Genomic DNA, 21,369 nt, shown 5'->3' with positions numbered 1-21,369 from the left:
TCTTTCAAGAGCTACTCGGCAGAATAGACAAAAAATGTAGTCCATTGTAAGAGTGTGCTGTTTGTATAAGATGCTATTTGAATATATCAAGATGAATGAAAGAAATCCCCCCCCCCCCCAAACGCCTGGGTATTCCCCATTCTCACTCCAGATCATCTACGATCCTCTCAACACCGCCTTTACTCCATGCACGCACCCTCTCCTTATCACACGTATCCCAGACCCTCCTGATCAAGGCACGATACACATTGCCGTCGGCATCGGCACCCTGAGCACGGAGCCAGCTGACGATGCCGAACCTGGTGACGAGGGTTGTGCTAGCGCCGGGGATGCAAGTGGCGCGGTAAAGGATGCGCAGGATGCGCGTGCGCAGGTTGCCCCTGAGATAGGGGTTGGCGCCGAGGGCGAGGATCTTCTCGAACCAGCGCTGACGGCGAAAGACGTCGACGTCGGCGGGAGTTACCAGCCCGTCGAGCATGTAACCTAGTAGCCAGGTCAGCTCGGCGTAGTACCTGTCGTCATCGGAGGGTTGGCCGTGCAGTACGTCGTGTGCGAGGGGCACCTTGGAGGCCGGCCAGACGGGGCTGCGCGTCAGGAAGGTATTGACCTTGGCGTACAGGGGGTGGAGCGGGCTGCGCAGCACGTCGAGGGAGTGCGTGGCGAAGGCGATGAGCGGGGAGGGGACGGGCGAGGTCCCACCGTCGACGAGGGGGCGCGAAGACTCGGCCAACTCGCTTAGCAGGAGCCATATCTGCTCCCTCTCCTCGTACGACGACTCCTTCACCTTGCTGGCCATCTTGAGGATGTTGGTCAGAGCCTCCTTGCGGATGTGCACGTGCTCTGAGGCCAGGAGGGAAATCAGCCGGGACGCCCACCCGTCTTCTATCAGGTCCTCGACGTTGCGGGTGGTCCACTTCACGAGGGTGTTGGTGTCGTGGTCTGCCGTGGGGAGAGGGACGCCCAGCCTCGCCTCGAGGTCTGCTGCTGCTGCTGCTTCCGAGGCGGCTGATGACTTGTTGTAGCTGCTGCTGCCGGGGTCGGCGTTGGGAGCGGACGATGAGGCAAAGTCATTAGAGGTGGAGGAGAGGAGTTCCGTGTCGGTTGATTCGACGAGATTCTTGACCGAGAGGCCCGCTGACTTGAGGTGTGTTTGCACTTGTGAGTACAGCGCGCGGACTATGCTGTTCTCATGCCCCGCTGCCGTGAAGTACAGCGGCAGGAAGCGTGCTAGCGACTTTTTGCTCTCATCGTCTAGCGAGCTTGTGGCGAAGGGGAGCTGTTCTACTATGGCGACGTTGAGGAGGTTTATGAGATCCGACGAGGCTGTGGACGAGGCGGAGGTATATGTCCCCAGGAGCTCTAGGTACTTGAGGGGTGACGAGGCGCACCGGCCGAGGCAATTGTCCATGAAGGTCCACACGGTGGCCATGCTGGACACGGACTTGAGGCTCGGCGCTGCCCGGAGGGCCTGAAGCACCGGCTTGAGACCGGCAGACTTGGACACGATCTGGCTCTCCATAGCCACCGTCTCCAGTGCCGCGCGGATCTGCCGCGATGGGGTGCTCTGGTCGTCGCCGCAGAGAAGTCGGAGCAGCGCTGTGAAGGGTGAGGCGTCATTGTCGATCTTGGCGAACCACCGCATGCCGGGGGAGTAGCCGGCGATGGAGACGAGGTTCTCGAGCTCCATGATGCCAAAGGCCTTGGCGTCCGGTGAGACGGTCACGGAGGAGGAGTGGGAGTCGCCGCTGAGCTTGCGCAGGACTTCCACGAGGAGGGGGGACACGTCAAAGTTTGCGGCCAGGGCGACGCGGGGTACGGCCTCGTAATATAGACGGAGGAGACGACTGGCCAGCGTCTTGTGGAGGAGGTTCTCGGTGGGCACCGTCTTGTATAGATGCACAATGTCCTTCATGTCCGGGATCCTCTGGCAGAAGGCATCGACTAGGCGACGGCTGGCGTCTGTCCACGCAGGGTCGAGTGAAGAGGAGTCTTGGTCGTCGCCGCCACCGCCGCCGGCCTTGCCGTGGTGCATGGCAACTGCCTGGGTGAGCTTCTCGAGCGCTGAGATGAGGATGCGTGTGGCGAAGAAGGACGTCAGGTTCGACTTGAGAGAGAAGCACCGGCTGAGCACCTTTTGGTTGATGGGGAGGGGGATAATGTTGTCGAGGAGAATGGACGTGGGTGGTGGGCCGGAGGCATAGTGCGCGCTGTCGCCGAACGATTCGGGCAGCGGGATCTGCATCGTGTTGAAGAGGAAGGCAGCGTATCCGATCCACGTCATCGACAGTTTCGGCTCAAACGTGAACGAACGGTTGTTGAGGAAGTAGTCGGCTACCAGCTCGGGAGCGGCCCGGAACATGGCCACCAGGAGTTGGTTGTGCCTTAGGCTTGACCACGGCTTGAGCTTCTGCGCAAACTCGGACAGGACGAAGTTGTACACGGGGATCTCATCGGCGTACTTGGCGTCCATGAGGGGACCCTCGACGAGGCGGGCGACGCTGGAAGAGGACGACTTCCCGCGGCGACGGCTGGCCGGCGTGGATTCGTCGTCTGACGGCTTCGGGTACAGCCCCGTCGAGGGGTACAGGACGCCCGCGGTGGGCGATGTGCACACGTAGACGAGGAACTGGTGGGCCTTTTCGGCCACGGCGGCCCTGTCCTGCTCCGAGTACGGCGTGCCGGTGCCGTACGTGTACAGGCCGAGGATGCGCACCAGGGTCTTGGTGTTGAAACTCCTGAGCTTGATGTCGCGCGATATGCGCTCGTCCATGAGTACGTGCGTTTTGAGGGAGTCGAGGATCTCAGTGACGACGTAGGGCGGGTCAGTCTTGAGCATGAAGGTGACGTGGGACAGCAGCTCCCTCTGCGACAGGAGTTCCTTGCGGCCGTCCGAGTGCAGGAACTTGAGACAGCTGAGGAGGAAGCGGACGGCGTTTGTACGCACCGACGTCCTGCGCGCGTCCTCGTGCTGTTGGGCCTCGGGACCCGCGATCTCGAGGTTGCGTGCCAGCGAGGCGAAGGTGGAACTGCGTGCACGGAAGATGCGCTTCGCGTAGACCCCGCCGTCCAGGCAGACGGCCTCGCGGAGCAGACGCAGCGTCGGCGATATCACAAAGCCCTTGTTCTTATCACACGACAAATTGCGTGACAGCGACTTGAGCTGCCGCTCCTGGATCAGCGTCTGACACATCCCCAGGCCGTGTGGGACCAGCTGCAGATACCCCGACACGATCTGGAGAAGGAGCGCCAACACCACCGCCACCGACGACATGACGCCGTCGTTATTGACCTGCACTGCGAAGGACCAGGTCTCCATCACATCGCTGAGGTATACAGCCTCGTCGTCAATGTGTCGCGGCTTGACTGAGTCGAGGTACTGTTGCAGTATCTGGAGGCGCTCATCGCGGTGGTCCTCGTCCGAGTTGAATTGGTCGAGGAATTGTTTGAAGGATTGAAGGCCTGAGGGGGGAGAGTGTTAGTTTCCTTCCTTCCTTCTTTTTTTCTTTCATTTCCTTTTCATTATGCTTTGCCCTTTTACAAAGGAGAGGAAAAAGAGGAAGAAAATGTAATATGACATTGTGCATTGGAAAACCCATTGTAACATACCATGCCTTGCTTGACGCAGATCCTGGTCAAAGGCTAGCAGCCTGCGCAACTGATCGCTCGAGTGAATGGGTTCCCCCGTGGGAACCTCATGGACGACTTTTTGGCGCTTCCTGTAGGCAGCAGCGCCGTCGGCCTCATCGACGACTCTTTTTGACATGCTGAGGGTTGATGAGGACCCTGGAGTGTGGGGTTGCTGAGGCAGGCACAGACATTGAGTTTCCTCTTCCAACTTTTTTTCTAAGAACATTGTTGTTTCTCTTGGGAGTTTTTTGGATACTGCCGTTCGCCACCGCCCATCCCACCGTCCGATTTGGGAAGTTGATTCCGGAATGGAAGAATCTATTTATCCGTATAGAAGCTGATTACCTAATCATAATTGCCTACTGCATTCCCATTAAAAAAAAAATGGAGATTGTGCTTGCCCTCTCTTCTGTGTCTCCATACAGATACTTCTTGCTTTTGGCCTCGGCGATTTGCTGCACGACAAGGACAGGGGGGGAGGGGGGGGGGCACCCCAAGTTCCATCAATCATGATTCATGTTCCGATTCCCGTCTGCAACAGAGATGGAGATGTGGATAATAATAGCGCTCTGACGTTTTCTTCTTATTTTCTCGACCATGTCATGCGGCAATACGAGTACCATCATTCCACGGGGATGCCGTGAGAAGCGATCAGCAATCTACTATTCACCAAACTATTGATCTCGTACTTTGCGCGGAGTTTCCGCAGTCCAATCCTATTCTGGCTCAGTGAGACACATAGGGGTGGGAGGGAACAGCCGTTGCGGTGGCGGTGGTGTTCTTGACCTGACACTATCTCTTCTCCAACCACGTTGCTCCTACACGTTCTGGGCATGCGCCGCACACCGCCCTCCCCCCCCCCCCCCCCCCCCCCCCCCCCCCCCCTTCCGCTCCCGTGAGCATGAAAAGACTTATGATGTCCAACTTGTATGGTCACGGTAGTGGGGGTCGGTGCGAGACATGCAGCGAAGAGGATTGTCATCTGAGCTTGGTCGTGTTTAGACGTGTTTGTATCTACTGACTATTACAGCGTAGAGGGAAGGAGATGAAGAAGACGAAGAAGGTCATCGAAACGCGTCAGGCGGCAACAGCAACGGCAAAGGCGTCAGCAAGCACCCGAGCCCAATATGAGGCCCAAGGGGCTGGGTAGCCAGTGCGAGAGCTTAACGAGATCCAAAACGACAACAACAACAACAACAGCTCATAAAAGGCGGGGGGGGAGATAAAAATATCAGGGACCAGGGGGGAGAGGACCTCTCATCTCTCTGAGCTCTCTGCCTTCTCATCCAAGGAAAGGCTGTGACAAGACCTCTTGAGGTGTGGCCTTGTCTGGCAATGCCAAGTCGCAGGTTCGTCTGTCAGAGCACCCAATGGCACGGTCAAACATGACTCTTGGCCAAGGCACTAGGAAATGTCCTGACCGATGCTGGCCAATGCCGACCGTGGGACCTGATGCACAGAAAATGACCCACCAGGCTACGGATGACGGATGACGGAGGGTGGAAAGTGGACGCCCTTGTTGCAGAAACACTCCGATTCAGGATCTGCAAAGATGGGGACTTTGCTCTACGGAGTATTACAGAACCGAGAAGAGTACCTAAACCATGATTTCAGGAGCACAAGTACAGAAACTCAACAAAGGGAAAGGAGACTAGGGCCTGGTTCAGGACAGAGACGACAAGAAACGGACGGCCGTCCCGGTACTCACACACGCACGCACACACATACGCCAATCATTCAGAACCCCCCACAGAAACAACGGGCTGCATCTCCAAAGCATCCGTGACCATTGGACTCGCTGGATGCGCCCGGCCATGTCACGCGCGGTGGGTCCCGAAATGCAATCTTTGGTGTGCGGGAAGCGCCCACGTCCAGAAGAGACTGGAAGGCTGTTGATGGGTGAGCGACGCAATCTGGACAAAGAGAGACTTGCCTCAACTCGTACAGATGTATACTACTTCTACGCGCCCGACTGGTCCGACGTCTGAAAGTCTACAGCCTATCATGTCGTCTCATGTCTGACCTCCATCAGACGTGGGCAGCACCTCGCTTTTGGTCCTCCAGATGGGTCAAGTGATTTGAAATATTATCATTATTATCCTCTTTTTTTTTAATTATTTTTTTTCTCTCGCCAATCTCCTTGTTCTTCTTTGTTGACCTTCTCTCATACAACCTTGGCTCTCTTCTTATTATTCTTATTCTCCCCCCTCCCCCCTTCCCCCCTTCTTCGTGTGGGTGTCGTGTGCCTTGTGTCTCGTGTCTTGCGCGTTTTGCTCGTCACTGTTCCTCCGGGGCTTGTTGAGTCGGTTTCCACTCACTTACACCAAAATAGGTACAACCAGCGCACATAGCCGCTCACGCCGTCTCGTCTTCGCTTGCTCCGTCGCTCATCTATGAATTGTGTCTGACTCGAACCGATCGCTGGACGTCGTTCATTCTTTCCATTCATTCGCTTTCTTCCTAGATTGTCCCTTTATATGACAAATTTCCTTCCTTCCTTCTTTCTTTCTCTTTCTTTATACTCCTTGACGGATAATAATACATCATACTTACGTCTGCATCTACGGATTACACACACATCTGCACATGCGACGTGTACGCCTACACGCGCGCGCGCAAGGCATGAAGAGCTGAGAAAAGAAAAAAAAAAGAGAAAGACGAAAACACACTGCATGTCATCACTCATGCAGCATGACATACTCGTCTGACAACTACAACGACGCCCCGGTATCATGGTTATCACCTATATTCCAGAGCTGCATACCACTGGCCTCTTGTCTCGGCAGGGAACCCAGTCGTAGTGAGTCGCCAGACCCGACCGCCGCGGTACCCAATCAGCCGTGGCATACCGCCAAGGAAACGAGCGATCAGAACTTGCTCGCGGACCAACAACGAGAAAAGGAAGAAGAGGAAGAAGACGAGAAGATGAGCCCCAGCCAGGATCGGCATGGAACCGTCGCCATGATCCCGGTGGTCTGGAGGAAAGGCTTCGGCTCACTCAAGAGCTTCATCCTCCGCGCCTCGGATAGGGGAGGCACCGCATCGCGCCGGCCGCAGATCTCAGCCCCGTCCGACTTTCGCCACCTACAGAGCGGCTCAGGCTGCATGCCGCAGACATATTCCCCGGAGCAGATGGCTCTAGGACGTGCCCCGGAGGCACCGCCGGTCCAGCTGAGGCCGCGACCAAATCGCCAGGCGCGACCGTCATCATTCCGTCCCATAGAACTCAGTATATATCAGAGGAACAGCCGACGCATATCTTCGATGCTCTCGTTCCTCGAGTTCCCCGGCATGGCAGTTACGCCGCCCGAACCCGCCCAGCTTCGGGAACGCCTGGACGAGGACCACCAGCTCGTGCGTCACCAGCGGGCCAACTCGACTGTACCACCTTTCCACCTTCCGCTCCGGCCAGCGACAGACTCCGGGACTTCGAGCCTGCAGGCGTCCAGCGATGAGCAGGAGCAGGAGCACGGCACTCCGCCCCCGGTCCCGGAAAAGTCGCAGGCCCGGGAGCGCGCTTACACGTCTCCTGACGTCGAAAGCATAAGGGCGCGCATCGCCCAAGCCATGGCCGAGGCGGAACGGCTGCAGCAGCGCATCGACAATGTCATCGAGCGGCAGAGCATATACTCGGCCAGTCGGCCGTCGACAGCTCACTCGATGACCGGGGCCATGTCCGGTGAGTGATGATGACAGCACCCTCAGGTATCAAAGACTTAGTGGTGTGAAGCAAGGAGAATGCTGACAAGGATCCTCTCGATAGAGCTAGAGCCCATGCCATCCATCCCTGCGCTGCCACCGCCCGCCCCGTCGTTTGCCGAGCGTCTGAACTGCGAGTTTGAGAGACCGCGGACGACCCCGCCCAAGATGGAAGTCAGCGGGCCCAGCAGGCCCAGCAGGCACCATCCCGACGCCAACCGCAACGGCGACGACGGCGATTACTACCAGGTGATCGACGACATCGACTCCGACACCCCGCCGCTGTCGTCACTGCCCCCTCCCCCGCTGCCAATGGTTCTCCGCCCCCCTCCGCTGCGCAAGAAGAAGTCCTTCTCCCGCGTATCCAACTGGCTCTTCCCTCGGGACCAGCGGCAGCAGCGCGAGCGAGAGAGCCAGGGCCAGCACAGCCGTGACATCAGCCTCGACTCCATCACCAACCTCGCCCGACCCGTCAAGGGAACGCAGGGCTTCTACCAGTGCGTCGCACCCGGTGGTCAGGGCCACGACTCGTTCGACTCGATGGCCACCATCTCCACGTGGGATTCCGAGGACTGTCCGCCTACGCTGCCCAATGCGTCGTCGCCGGTGTGCGGTGGTGCGTCTGGGCCTGTCAAGGTGCAGGACCTACCTCGACTTGGGCGTGTGGGAACGTTTGGGACCGGATGATCTTGTTTCTGCCCCTCTGATCCCACTCCGTCTCTTCCCATTTCCCCATCCGTATTATTTCTTTAACGCATTTCTTCTTATTCTTTTCGACAGCCCAGGCACATGATACCATTTTTGTTGTATGTTATGTGCATGCCAAGCATGCCTTTTCTTCTTCTCCYCCYCCCCCCCCCCCCCACCCCCCTCCTGCCCTTTGGTGGCTTTTTTATATAGACAAGGGATGAGACGAGCTGGTTAGTATTATTTGCTAGTACTCTCTATATTCCAAGAATTCATGAGTAATATTCTCTCGCGCTCAGAATGAACGGGTCCGGGAATTCATGCACTTACGAATGCAATTCCCGTCTTGGCCAAAAAAGGTGCCGAACTTGCGGACATTTATTGATTCTGAAAAAGAAAATTGACAAAAGTACTGTTAGCATGAGAGCCGTATAGGCTCGTTCTCACGGCATTAACATCTCATATTTCCTCGTTTGGCAATAATGCCGCAGAGACGTTTGGGCCTGGTCCCTGGTGGTCACCAAGGTTGTATTTTGCTATTTTAGTATCTCGTACCTACAGGCTACTCCATACTACTACGGAGTCTTATTACCTACGACGCTGCATCAGTAACCAGTCAGGAGGTGGACACTGAGCGAAGGAGATCCATTTACGGTTTCCTTTCATTTCGAATCAGTTTTCTTCATTTCTCTCTTGAAGGCCCGAATTATTTTATATAAACACCAGTTCATCCCGCTCATCATGCTGGATCGTCTCCCCTTTCTCCGTTTTACTCATCGCAACCCTGCTCACCGTGTGTGACGAGTCGTCTCGTTCTTTTCTGTTTGGCTCAGCTCTCTCTCTCTCTCTCTCTCTCTCTCCTGTAGGCTTCGACATCTACGATAACTAAGGCAATTATGTCCTCCATGGTGCGACACGAGTACAGCCTCGTGACTGACTCCGAAAAGGGGACGGCAAGTCGCAGTGCTGTGCGCCGTCAGAAGAGACGCGGCGCTGCGGTGCTCGCCATCGTTCTCGTCGCTCTCGCTACGGCCTTCGTCATCACTCCCCTGCCTCATCAGTACGTCAAATTCTGTTGAGTGGAAATATATATCTCAGCTTGTCCGAGTGACTGACAGACCAAAAAAAAACAGCCATATTCGCAGAGAAGTGGAAGCGTCAAGCGAGTGCGAGGCGACGGCGAGCTGCAACGGCTCCGAGTCCACACACCTCTGGGGCCAGTATTCGCCCTTCTTCCCGGTGCCGTCGGACCTGGAGACGTCGGTGCCGGACGACTGCTCCCTGACGTCGGTGTCGGTGCTGTCGCGCCACGGGTCCCGGTTCCCGACGGCACACAAGACCGAGACGTACTCGTCCCTCATCTCCCGGATCCAGGAGTCGGTGACGGAGTACGCTGACGGGTTCGAGTTCATCCGAGACTACACGTACGATCTGGGGTCGGACTCGCTCACCGCGTTCGGACAGCAGCAGCTGTCGGACCTGGGCTCGACGGTGCACGGGCGGTACGGGGGTCTGGTATCGTCGGCGGACGACGGGCCGTTCGTGCGGGCGTCCGGGTCGGCACGCGTCATCATGTCGGCCGAGAACTTCACGTCGGGCTTCTACGCAGCCAAGGGCACGCTGGGCAACGGTGAGGCCATTCTGGTCGTCTCCGAGGACGAGGGGTACAACAACACGCTCAACCACGGGGCGTGCACGCAGTTTGAGGAGGGGCCGGACGCCGACCTCGGCGACGACAAGCAGGCGGCCTACGCGGCCACGTGGATCCCCGACGTGACGGACCGGCTCAATGCCAAGCTCCCGGGGGCCAACCTGACGGACGAGGAGACGGTGTACGTCATGGACCTGTGCCCGTATGATACGGTGGCCAGCGATGGCGCGCGCGACGTCTCGAAGTTCTGCAACCTCTTCTCCCGCGCCGAGTGGCTCGACTACGACTACTACCGCTCCGTGGAGAAGTGGTACGCCTACGGGTCGGGCAACCCGCTGGGATCGACGCAGGGCGTGGGCTACGTCAACGAACTGGTGGCCCGGCTCACGCGCTCCCCCGTGAAGGACCATACGTCGACCAACTCGACCCTCGACTCAGACCCGGCCACGTTCCCCCTCAACAGGACCCTCTACGCCGACTTCAGCCACGACAACACCATGTCGTCCATCTACGCCGCCCTCGGCCTGTACAACGCCACCGGCAACCTGCCCGTCGACGAGAGGGTCGAGCCCGGACAGGCCGCCGGCTACTCGGCCGCCTGGACCGTGCCGTTCGCCGGGAGGATGTACGTCGAGAAGATGAGCTGCGCCGCCGCCGACGAGGAGCTCGTCAGGATCTTGGTCAACGACAGGGTCGTCCCCCTGCAGAGCTGCGACGCCGACGAGCTGGGGAGGTGCAGGCTGTCCGACTTCGTCGACAGCCTGTCGTTTGCCAGGGACGGAGGGGACTGGGACAAGTGCTTTGTCTAGGGAGGTCACCACCATCATTACTGATTCCATACGTAATCTGTGCATAGCTGCATCTGCATCATGACGAATATATATTACCGTGTACATGTATATATCCCGGTACATTCACGTTCAACCCCGCCCCCCGCGCAAAAGTGGTGAAAGACGACGGTAGCTGTATATTACTTGCACCATGTCGACGGTTGATTTACACTTACCTCTTTCCTATGCTGAGTACAGATGTACATGTATATGTAAGTGCATGTAAACGGCGCTTTGTGAGGATAGCGTTGGCTTCCATTACCGGTAGTCTGTACAGCTCACGATGTACAGAGGCTACAGGGCAGTCTTGGCAATCCTTAGCGGAATCCAACAGGGCAGGTACCCACTGTACTCTCCCCGGTAGCGTGAGTGTCGGCGGGGACGCTGTAACCTGGAACACACTCACGTTACGTCCTGTACGAGTATGGGGGACACCAATGGACTGGACGGATCGGGTAGCTGCCAGTTTAGCGCCCTGTCTGCTGTAACTGCAGCTGTGCGAGCAGGGAATGGACCTCCCCTCCACTGGAGCTCCCATGGAAGGGAGCGACCCTCCCGTGCTTGACCCACCCTCGTACTAAGCCCCAGCCCAAGCAAGGCAAAGGGCCCAAGACGGTCAGTCATTCCATACCCATCTCTCTCTCTCTCTCTCTCTCTCTCACTCTCCCTCTCTGGTCCAATCCGTTCCCAACCTACGACGACGACGCATGTCCCAAACCGTTGTTCAGAGGTCCCGTCACGACACACACACGCACACACGCCACTCGATTCAGACACACGCATACTCTTGACACACACACTCTCTCTCCTCTCAGGCATACAACACGTTAAGAGACATATAGAGAACAAAAGTCAGCCACGGGCATATGCGCGCGCGCGCACACATCTCAACTCGATAGCTCCATCAAACTTAGACTCCCTCTGAGTAGAGACTGCAGTCGATAAGCATCATGGTGTCTGCTGGCGGTGGCATAATCATTGCCATTGTGCTCGTCTTCGTCCTCGGTGCTATAGGCTGGGTTCTTTTCACGCAGCTGCGGGCGCGTAACCTGGGTGTAGGTCTCTTCCCTGTCACTCTCTTTCCTCTCCCTTCCATTCTCTCTCTCTGTACCTCTTGTCACAGATGCAACGTGCCTGACTGACACCCCGACCGATAGCTCCCAACCCCCTCTCTATCCGACTATCTACCATGGAAACGAAGCGGTGGCGGCTCCTACAGTCCACCCCGCCCCGCCTCCGGAGGCGTAGTCGGCTGGTTCAACCAGCAGGTACAAAAGGTCAAGGGCCGCGGTGGCGGCGGCGGCGGCAATCAGCGATCCGCCAGGGGTGCCTATGAGCAGCAAGCGGGGGGAGGGTCCGCCGGGACCGGCCATCGCGGGTTCGGCCCCCTCGATCCGGACGAGGCATGGGATACGCGTGTCGACGACGCGAACGACTACGAACACTACGAGCGGGGACGGTCCGGTGCCGGGACTGGCGCCAACCGCAGGGACAGCGCGGATAGTCTGGAGTACCAGGGTGCCGGCGCCTACGAGGGCATCAACCTGTCTTCTTCGTCGGGACCGTACGGAGCGGAGGACGAGGAGAGGGGTCGTCGACCCGATAGGCGGAACCCGTTTGATGACGATGCTGGCAATGATTCGAACCTCCGAGGTATGAGTCCTAGACCTACGGAGGGTCATGACAAGTCTACCTTCAGAGAGCAGGTCTAAAGGAGGGTCAGGGTCTATGTGTGAATAAGGCGGTTTTTTCTTTTTTTTTTTTTCTTGGTGTGACAATTGCTGTTTTTTCTTGTTCATTGTTGACGTTTACTGTATCATTTACTTGTTCCTTTTTTTTCTTTTCTTTTGGAAATGTTTTTTCTGTCAAGGTGAAAAAAAAAGGCGTCGATTACATTACCCCGTGGAGGAGAAAAAGCGTCAGTTATATCTCATTCATCATCAAATGGCAGAGGAAGGGACAGAGCGGATACGATCAAGACGAAGAAGACAGAGGGAGGAGGGGGGGGGGAAGGTGGACTTAGTATCAGAGAGGATAAGATGCAAATATTCTTATGGAAAAAAAAAAAAGAAAGACGGAAAATCATCGAGATGTGAATGACAGCAGAGAGTCGGACCCACGTGGGAAAACAAAGCGTGTAAAACGAAATAATTGTTAAATAATATGTTACTCCGCAATACATCATAGAGGGAGGCACGGTGTGCTGCCTGCTCTGTCTACTCGTACATAATACTCCTCGTAATATATATATACACACATGTACGGCCATGCTGCCCCTCACCCCACCCACTCTGACCACATCACTGAGTCTTTTCTCTCCCTGACAACCTCGTCGTTTCTCTTCTCTTGACCTCTAATACATCTCTATTCAGGGACATATCTCTACGAGGAACGTCTACAAAGGCGAGCCGACATGGCCGACATCAACCTCCAAGCCGTCCATGATGAATTGGTCAAGGTGGCCTACGATGCCGGCAAGATGATTCTGGCTGCCAACCCTCAGGACATTGGCAGCGATACCAAGCTCAACTGTGTGTTGTATCTCTCTCTCTCTCTCTCTCTCTCTCTCTCTCTCTCTTCTCTGTCGGAAATACTTGATGTGTGAAAAGAGAGAGAAGATACGAAATGGAGAAAGACAAACCCTTCTAACACAAGCATCCCCCCACAGCCGTCGACATCGTCACCGAGGTAGACAGGGGAGTGGAAAAGATGGTATCCGGTCGTCTATCCGCCTCGTTCCCTTCCGTTGCCTTTGTAGGTGAAGAGACGTACAAGCCTGGCATGAGGATCGGACCGGAGCCAACATTCGTCGTCGACCCTATCGATGGTACACTCCTCCCCTTTTCTTCTCTCTGTAGTCGTCCTTATTGTCTGTCGGCATCTTCAAAAGAAACAACCCTCCCCCTCCCCCCCCCCCCCCCCCCCCCCCCCCCCCAAAAAAAAAAAAAAAAAAGGTCTGACAGATTCCCGAGGGGGAAAAAAAAAGGAACGACAAACTTTGTCCACGGCTTTCCCAACGCCTGCATCTCTCTCGGCCTGGCGGTGGATCGCACGCCGACGGTTGGCGTCATCTACAACCCGTGGCAAGACCTGCTCTTCACGGCCATCAAGGGCGGTGGTGCCTTCATGACGCGCACGCGGGGCTCTGAGCCGCGGCGCCTCCCGCTGGCCAGATCCCCCGCTCCGCTAGCCGGCCTAGACAGTGCCCTCGTGGCCGCCGAGTGGGGGTCGTCGCGCGACGGGCCCAACTTCGACCTCAAGGTCGAGACGTTCCGCCGCCTGGCCGCTACCAAGGAGACGGGCGGCGCCATGTGCCACTCCATCCGGTCTCTCGGGTCGGCCGCCCTCAACATCGCCGCCGTGGCGGCTGGTCAGATGGATTGCTACTGGGAGGGCGGCTGCTGGGCCTGGGACGTCTGCGCCGGCTGGTGCATCCTCGCCGAGGCCGGGGGTGTCATGGCTGGCGGGAACCCGGGCGTGTGGGAGGCTGCTCTGGAGGATAGGGTCTACCTCGCCGTCAGGGGGGCGCCGTCCGGTCAGAAGGAGCTGGTTGAGGAGTTTTGGAACGTCATCGGTCACGGTCGTCTGGATTACAAGGTTTAGATGACATGGCCGTATATATATATAAAATATACATGCATTGATGATTTGGACTTGTGGGGGGGGGGGGTTCTTCTCTTTCTTTTGGTTCTTCTTTTTCATATCATGATATTCCCCCCTTCTTTCAGTTACGTACATTGGTGCCCCTTCAGAGAAATCGATGAAAAGAAATGAAGATGAAAAGTATCAAGACTGTAACAAAGTAGATCAACATGGTCCATCTGCCTTCAAGGTTAGAAACGCCGTCTATGCGTATGCGGAGTGAAGATTTGTCCCTATCCCCTCTCCACTCTCCCTCATAATCCCACGGTACTTTTGAAACGCGTTCACAGACAATGTGCCTCCTCCCTCATGCCTCCTTGGCATCAACCTTCTTGGCAGCCGGGGCCTCCGAGGCACCGCCATCGTCCTCACGCGCACGCTTCGCGTTGCCTTGGCCCTCGCCGCCACCGTTGCGACGGTCCCTCTGGTCACGGTCACGACGTCCGCCGCGGGAACCGCCGCCGCCGCGGCCGCCGCGTCCACGTCCGCCACGTCCACGGCCTCCGCCGCGTCCACCGCGAAAGCCGTTCTTCTGGTCGTTGTCGCGACGCTTCTTCCAGTCATTCTGTCCGTTGGCGTTGGCGCTGCCGCCCTTGCTGCTCTCCTTGCCCTCGAAGAACTTCTTGGTGACGGTCGTGTTGGGCTCAAGCTTGCCCTGGCGGATGAGGTCCGACTTCTCGTCGCAGTAGGCCTTCTTGGTCATGATCTTGAGGTCATGCGACTGCCACTGGGGCTTGGTCTCGAGGCCGACAAACCTGGCGGCGGTCTCCTCATCGGCAAAGGTGACGAAGACGGAGCCCTTGAATAGGCCCTCGTTGGTGCGGCGCAGCTTGACGCCCTTGACCTCGCCGTACTGGGCGAAGAAGCTCTCCAGGTCGAACTGCATGCTGGGCGTCTCGTCGCCGAAGCCCTTAGCGTACACCGTCGACGCCTCGTTCTTGGCCCGCGACTGCGACTGCGGCACGTACGCCGTCTTGCGCTTGACCGACTCGGACCCCTCGGCCGAGCCCTCGGGCCCGTCCACGACGTCCAGGAGCTTGCTCTCGCGCAGCGCGGCCACGACGGCGCTGTATGGCTGGAACACGCGCATGCGCTTGAACGAGTGGATCTTGCTGATCGGAATGGGCTTGTTCTCAGCTCCGCCGGCAGTCTCCCACATGAACTTGTCCTGGGGGAAGTTCCAGTCGCCAAAGTAGAACTCGACCTAGCACAGAGGGGATGTTAGTGTCGGTCCCCGAGTCACGGGTCGAAGGTGGATATGTGAGATTACCTGCTTGCGGATGGCCTCGGGGTCATCCGTCACCTCGCGAGACTCGGGGTCAAACTTGCGATTGTTCTTGAAGTCCTTGCGGTCAATCTTGGCCGTCGTCTTGAGGACGTCGGACGAAGCGGCACCATCCTTGGGGTTTTCGGCAGGGGCCTCCTCAGTATGGGTCTCCTCGGCGGAGGTCTCCTCGGACTTGGGCTCCTCAGCTGGAGTCTCTTCGACCTCGGCCTCGGCAGCGGCGGGAGTCTCAGCCGGGGCAGCAGTGGCCTGGGGCTGCTCCTCGACGGGCTTGGCCGAGGTAGCGTCGGCGTCGCTCATCGTGACTTGTTTATAGATGTATAGACAGGGAGAGGTGAGAGAGGCAATTGAGAGGGTGGGAGTCTGTTGTTCTGTTATAGATGTGACTCTTGTCAGTAAAGGAAAGAAGGAAGAAGAAAAAATGACCGAGAAGTTGTCTGCCTTGGTGGCGGGGCAAAGTAAGAATCAGTTGCGAGTGGGCGCAGGAGAAAGAAAAAAATTCGAATTGGTCAATTACCTCTGAGTCTTTTGAACCAAGTGCCAGATTCGAGACTCGCGGTAAACCGAGTAACGGAGCAAGATCGAATACAATAAAGAGGAGTTCAGACAGGAAAAAAAAAAAAAAGATGCGATGACCAAAAAAAAAAAAAAAAGGAATGGGAAAAAAATAATGGATCGCAACTCGCACGGCGCAGCGTTGGATGGAGATGGGGGGAAGGGGGGGGGGGGGGGGGGGGGGGGGGGGGGGGACCCTTATCCCAAAGAGGAAATTCTGCCAAATGCTACTGCGCCAAATATTAGCGGCAGCGATCTCACCGCCCGAGGCCCCGCTTGTCCCGCATTGGTAGAATTCTTGTGCATTGCATGTTCCCCACGTCCCGTTATGAGCGATGAGTCTTGCAAGTATTATTATGGCCATTGGAGCTAGTAAACCTCTCTCTGCTTACTCGTGCGCCGTTGAGAGTCACTCGGATGAGTAATAAAGGTGGATGTATTGATCAACTGGTTGAATTCACACAGCGCACGATTTTTCATCATGACGCAAACCAAAGGTGCCGAGAGCTAGAACGTTAGCAGCCTCAGTGCCATACAGCTGCTCCAGCGCTAAGACAGAAAACCTTGTAGCGCCCATACCAGCTAAACCTTCTACTAAAAGCAGATCCATCTTGGTACATTTACTGGTTACAGGTCTACAGATTACTACTGATACAGTCTACCTGGGTACTCGTACGGGTACTCGTACAGGTAACCCTGCCCGCCTACGAGCTTCCACCTCTCAGTGTTCATAGAGACCGGAATGACATCAGCCTCGGATCAGGAAAAGTCCCGATGCATCGCCAAGCAAGTTCTCGACCACCCTCCCAAGACCCAGTCCAACATACCTACTCCCTTAAACCTCAAGAACAGTCCCCACGCTTGTCGTCTCTCTCCATCACTCTTCTTCTTCTCTCTCTCTCTTCTCTCTCTCTCTCTTTTCTCTCTCTCTCTCTCTTTTCTCTCTCTCTCTCTCTCCCTCTCTCTCTCTCTCCCCTTCTCTTTTGTTCAATATATATACTACCAATCTCAGAGAACGATTCCTCTTCGACCATGCACTGAGTGACGCTGTTCAGGGCAACACGACAGCCTTCCGGACTCTTCCCAGCGGCCCTCTCTTACCCCAAACATCATGAGATACCCCAGCAGTACCTCCACAAGAGGCCTAGTCCAGCTTCGGCTGAGCAGCAGAAGCCTCAACCTACGTCCCGGACAACCCCGGCGCACCTTGTTCACGTCCAACAGGGCCAATGCCGCCAAACAAGTACGTAGCCCAGTGTCTACGATCCCTCTGGCGGTACTCTCGGCTGGCGGCTTGTTGCTGTGGTCGCTCCATCACCCGAACCAAGATCTGTACCGTCTCTCGGGCGTCCCATTGAAGCAGCCGAGGCCGGAACAGGGAGATGCTGATGATGGCCAACCCAAGCGTGACGCGAAGGATGACGGCGACCGAGACGAGAGCCATGGCGATGGGAGCAGAGACGACGGCCCTTTCCCAGCTTGGGCCAACTTCGCGCGCACCTTCGAAACGGCTTCCCTGACGACAGCCCTGGAATGGTCGACCCTGTCTGACAAGCTGGCCGGCTACATCCTACCCGACTGGGCTAAGCTGATGCCCGGCTACATCGGCAAGCTGCAACGGGAGCTCTCCATGTCTCCCGGGTCTCTGGCCGACGAGATCTGGCACGAGGCCCACGACCCGCTTGTAAACCCGGAGATCCGGTACTCTGCGTCGGTGCGCGTGTCCGACGAGCTGTGCGACGACGAGAAGGAATACCTCTCGCGGCGCAAGCGCGTCATCCGCGTCGCCCTGGCCAGATACCTGGATCTGCGGGAGGACGACATCCACCCGGACGATGTGCCCACAATCGCCATGTGCGGGTCCGGCGGCGGGCTGCGCGCCCTCATTGCCGGTGCCGGGTCCATCCTTGCCACCGAGGAGGACGGCCTGTTCGACTGCGTCACCTACACGGCCGGCGTGAGCGGCTCCTGCTGGCTGCAGGCCTTCAACCTGTCGTCCTTGGCCAAGGGCCGCGTCGCGACCCTGGTCGAACACCTCAAGTCGCGCGCCTCGACGCACATTGCCTACCCCCCCGTGGCGCTGCAGTCGCTGGTCTCCCTGCCCACGAGCAAGTACCTCCTCAGCGGCATCGTGGAGAAGCTCAGGGGTGATCCCAACGCCGACTTTGGGCTCGTCGACGTCTACGGTCTGCTGCTGGCGGCGCGGTACCTGGTGCCCAAGGGTGACCTGGGCGTGAACGAGCGTGACTTCAAGTTCTCCAACCAGCGCGACTACATCAAGTACGGCCAGAGCCCCATGCCCATCTACACGGCGGTACGGCACGAGATCCCCGGGCTCAACCCGGACGGCACCGCCGATATGACGGCGGAGCAGGCCAAGGAGCAGGCCAAGAACGAATCGTGGTTCCAGTGGTTCGAGCTGACACCCTACGAGTTCTTCTGCGAGGAGTTCGGCGCGGGCATCCCGACGTGGGCTCTGGGCCGCAAGTTCCAGGACGGTGAGGACGTCCCCCCTCCCCCGGAGAACAAGGGCTTCCACATGCCCGAGATCCGCGTGCCTCTGCTCCTGGGCGTCTTCGGCAGCGCCTTCTGCGCCACGCTGAACCACTACTACCGCGAGATCCGCCCCGTCGTCAGCAACATGACCGGTTTCGGCACCGTCGACGAGATGATCACCGGCAAGAGCAGCGATCTAAGCAAGGTGCATCCCATCGACCCGGCGCGCATCCCCAACTTTGCCTACCGCATGCACGGCAAGCTTCCCAAGACCACGCCCGCGTCCGTCTACGACCAGGAGTACATACAGCTCATGGACGCCGGCATGTCCAACAACCTCCCCGTATACCCCCTTCTCCGCCCCGGCCGCAACGTGGACGTCATGATCACGTTTGACAACTCGGCCGACGTCAGGACGGACAATTGGCTGTCCGTGGTGGACGGATACGCACGCCAGCGCGGCATAAAGGGCTGGCCTCTGGGCATCGGATGGCCCAAGCCTGACGAGTCGGCCACCCAGACGCAGACTGACCTCGCCGAGGCCCAAGGCCAGGTCCACACGGCCCAGGAGGCAGACTGGAAGATCCGCGAGGCCAAGAGCCAAGCCGCCGCCGCCGGCACTGCGAGCCAGGATCTGGGCTACTGCACTATCTGGGTCGGAAAGACCGAGGAGCGCACGTCGGAACCGCCACCTCCTCCCAAGGCCATCGGACCGCCGGACGCGTGGCGGCTCATGGAAGCCGACGCCGGCATAGCAGTGGTCTACCTGCCCCTGCTGCCCAACGACAAGGTGCCCAACGTGTCGCCGGGCGAGACGGACTTCCTCAGCACCTGGAACTTTGTCTACACGCCCGAGCAGATTGACAAGGTCGTCCAGCTGGCCAGGGCCAACTACGACGAGGGCAAGGACCAGATCCGCGAGACGGTCAGGGCTGTGTACGAGCGCAAAAAGGCCACGAGGCTGGAAGCCGAGAAGCAGGACCGGATGAAGCGACTAGCTAGACGGGGGGAGAAGGCCCTCGCCGGAGAGGGAGATCAGTTCAGTTAGTTTGCACGAGCACGAGTTGTTTTATATGTGCATGTACAGGTACTAGAGAAAAATCACAATCAACCCTTGTTCATTCACCATTTGAACCAAAGATGGCACCAGTGCCAAGGGAATCATCGGCTGAATGCACATATATATATATTTATACAAAAAAGGAGGTCGTCGTCTAATCATCCACCTTGTAGATATCCTCTTCCCCCCCCCCCCCCCCCCCCCTTTTTATTTTCTTGTCAATGACAATTTTCTTTGTTTCATGTTTTGTAATGTACACTAGACACAAGTTTTCTTGGTTCTTCGACATCATGCCCAAGCACNCCAGTGCCAAGGGAATCATCGGCTGAATGCACATATATATATATTTATACAAAAAAGGAGGTCGTCGTCTAATCATCCACCTTGTAGATATCCTCCTCCCCCCCCCCCCCCCCCCCCCTTCTTATTTTCTTGTCAATGACAATTTTCTTTGTTTCATGTTTTGTAATGTACACTAGACACAAGTTTTCTTGGTTCTTCGACATCATGCCCAAGCACTCTTTCTATCTCTCTCCTAACAGAATACAAGATAAAGAAATGAAGAACAAAATAGGTTACAAGGGTAGTAGTGGGCGTGAGGCAGAAGAGGGGGGAAAAAAACTACAGAAGCTCGCCGATGTCAATGTGAGGAGCCTTCCAAGGCTTGGCGCCCTGCTCAAACATCTCGCTAGGCACACGGACCTTACTGGCCGGACTGTAGAGGTACCAGGCCTTGAGGGCGTTCATGGAAGCTTTCCGTCGGGCCATGTCGAGGCTCGAGCCAGCAGCCTCACCCAGCCTCTCCTTGCCGCTGTAGATGCCGACGACGAAGACGGGGGTGCGTGACAGGCGGCCGGTCTCGCTCTCGAGACGGGCCAGGGGCGGTTCGAACCCTTCGCGGGCGCACAGCATTGACAGCTCGCGCGTCGGGAGGTTGAAGGCGAACAGGGACGAGAGGTCGAGGTAGCGCGAGAGGATGTGGCTGTCGACAAAGGCCTTGGCCGACTGGCGGCCGCAGTGGGCGTAGATGGCGCCGACAACGGCCTGGGCAAACGACGAGAAGGCCCGGTTCTGAAGCTGCTCGAAATTATGGGGCGACGAGGCGTCCGACACGACCTTGTCACCAAAGTCGTCGTCCAGAACAACACGGCTGCTTATTCCGCGACGGTACTTGTCCAGGTCAGCACGGACGTAGCCTGAGGTTGACTGGGAGGTGGGTGCGGAAGTTGCGGACGCCGACGCGGGCTTGGGGGCGGGCGACCACTGCAGCAGTCCAGGGTCCACCTCCTCTCCCGGGGCGGCGGCCTCGTCCGTACCCCATCGACGCGCCACCTGAGCCAGTGCGTCCGGGCCAGAGTATGCCCTCAGGGCCTCGTACAGGATAGCCATGGGCAGACGCGGGAATTTGCATACCAGGTGCTCGAGCACGTGGTAGTTGATGATGCTGGCACCCAGGGTGGCCAGGTTCTGATTGTTGAAGCTGGCGTTGGCGTCCGCAGAGGGAGTCACTAGTGCGCGCGCCAGCGTCTGCAGAGGCACCTTGCTCGAGAGGGAGAGGCGGGCGTGCAGAGCGGCCAGCTTGGCCGACTCGAGGGATCGTTCCGGTCGTGGCGAGGGAAGGGGGGATCGGCGCGTCTCGGCCGGTGACGACGAAGGTGTCGTACTGCTGCTGCTGCTGATTGTCGATTGACATCTCCTGCTGCTAACTGCAGCGCATGACGCCATCAATGAGTGCTGGGCGTGACTACCGACTGCTGCTCCTGACCGAGCTTGGTAGACCATCTGGCCGGTCCATCGCGAGGGACGTAACCTCTTCATTACGACAATTCAACCTGTG

The 21,369-nt window shown here is 57.5% G+C and overlaps 8 protein-coding genes across 8 annotated transcripts; 5 read left to right on the top strand and 3 right to left on the bottom strand.

Moving 5' to 3' along the window:
- Nucleotides 1–142: 142 nt before the first annotated feature.
- Nucleotides 143–3,763, bottom strand: GMORB2_4116 (nucleolar pre-ribosomal-associated protein 1; the record flags this gene model as incomplete). Its single annotated transcript, XM_035466091.1, has 2 exons — nucleotides 143–3,459; nucleotides 3,607–3,763. 2 exons carry the CDS (start codon nucleotides 3,761–3,763, stop codon nucleotides 143–145), a joined length of 3,474 nt encoding a protein of 1,157 aa, XP_035323928.1.
- A 2,825-nt stretch (nucleotides 3,764–6,588) lies between these two features.
- Nucleotides 6,589–8,013, top strand: GMORB2_4115 (uncharacterized protein; the record flags this gene model as incomplete). The annotated part of the gene is made up of 2 exons (XM_035466090.1): nucleotides 6,589–7,306; nucleotides 7,391–8,013. 2 exons carry the CDS (start codon nucleotides 6,589–6,591, stop codon nucleotides 8,011–8,013), a joined length of 1,341 nt encoding a protein of 446 aa, XP_035323927.1.
- Nucleotides 8,014–8,909: 896 nt separating this feature from the next.
- Nucleotides 8,910–10,473, top strand: GMORB2_4114 (Pfam:Acid phosphat A; the record flags this gene model as incomplete). Its single annotated transcript, XM_035466089.1, has 2 exons — nucleotides 8,910–9,073; nucleotides 9,159–10,473. The coding sequence occupies 2 exons, from the start codon at nucleotides 8,910–8,912 to the stop codon at nucleotides 10,471–10,473; spliced, it is 1,479 nt and encodes a 492-aa protein (XP_035323926.1).
- A 971-nt stretch (nucleotides 10,474–11,444) lies between these two features.
- Nucleotides 11,445–12,206, top strand: GMORB2_4113 (Pfam:Acid phosphat A; the record flags this gene model as incomplete). Its single annotated transcript, XM_035466088.1, has 2 exons — nucleotides 11,445–11,549; nucleotides 11,652–12,206. The coding sequence occupies 2 exons, from the start codon at nucleotides 11,445–11,447 to the stop codon at nucleotides 12,204–12,206; spliced, it is 660 nt and encodes a 219-aa protein (XP_035323925.1).
- A 701-nt stretch (nucleotides 12,207–12,907) lies between these two features.
- Nucleotides 12,908–14,097, top strand: GMORB2_4112 (myo-inositol-1(or 4)-monophosphatase; the record flags this gene model as incomplete). The annotated part of the gene is made up of 3 exons (XM_035466087.1): nucleotides 12,908–13,025; nucleotides 13,163–13,321; nucleotides 13,481–14,097. 3 exons carry the CDS (start codon nucleotides 12,908–12,910, stop codon nucleotides 14,095–14,097), a joined length of 894 nt encoding a protein of 297 aa, XP_035323924.1.
- Nucleotides 14,098–14,443: 346 nt separating this feature from the next.
- GMORB2_4111 (uncharacterized protein) lies at nucleotides 14,444–15,721 on the bottom strand (the record flags this gene model as incomplete). Its single annotated transcript, XM_035466086.1, has 2 exons — nucleotides 14,444–15,340; nucleotides 15,407–15,721. 2 exons carry the CDS (start codon nucleotides 15,719–15,721, stop codon nucleotides 14,444–14,446), a joined length of 1,212 nt encoding a protein of 403 aa, XP_035323923.1.
- A 1,366-nt stretch (nucleotides 15,722–17,087) lies between these two features.
- Nucleotides 17,088–19,520, top strand: GMORB2_4110 (cytosolic phospholipase A2; the record flags this gene model as incomplete). The annotated part of the gene is made up of 1 exon (XM_035466085.1): nucleotides 17,088–19,520. The coding sequence occupies one exon, from the start codon at nucleotides 17,088–17,090 to the stop codon at nucleotides 19,518–19,520; it is 2,433 nt and encodes an 810-aa protein (XP_035323922.1).
- Nucleotides 19,521–20,153: 633 nt separating this feature from the next.
- On the bottom strand, nucleotides 20,154–21,350 carry GMORB2_4109 (DSRM protein; the record flags this gene model as incomplete). The annotated part of the gene is made up of 1 exon (XM_035466084.1): nucleotides 20,154–21,350. One exon carries the CDS (start codon nucleotides 21,348–21,350, stop codon nucleotides 20,154–20,156), a length of 1,197 nt encoding a protein of 398 aa, XP_035323921.1.
- Between the last annotated feature and the right edge of the window lie 19 nt (nucleotides 21,351–21,369).

Source organism: Geosmithia morbida, assembly GCF_012550715.1.
Source record: "Geosmithia morbida isolate 1262 chromosome Unknown scaffold_2, whole genome shotgun sequence".
NCBI classification, from domain to species: Eukaryota; Fungi; Ascomycota; class Sordariomycetes; order Hypocreales; family Bionectriaceae; genus Geosmithia; species Geosmithia morbida.
This window is presented reverse-complemented; position numbering and strand designations above follow the sequence as displayed.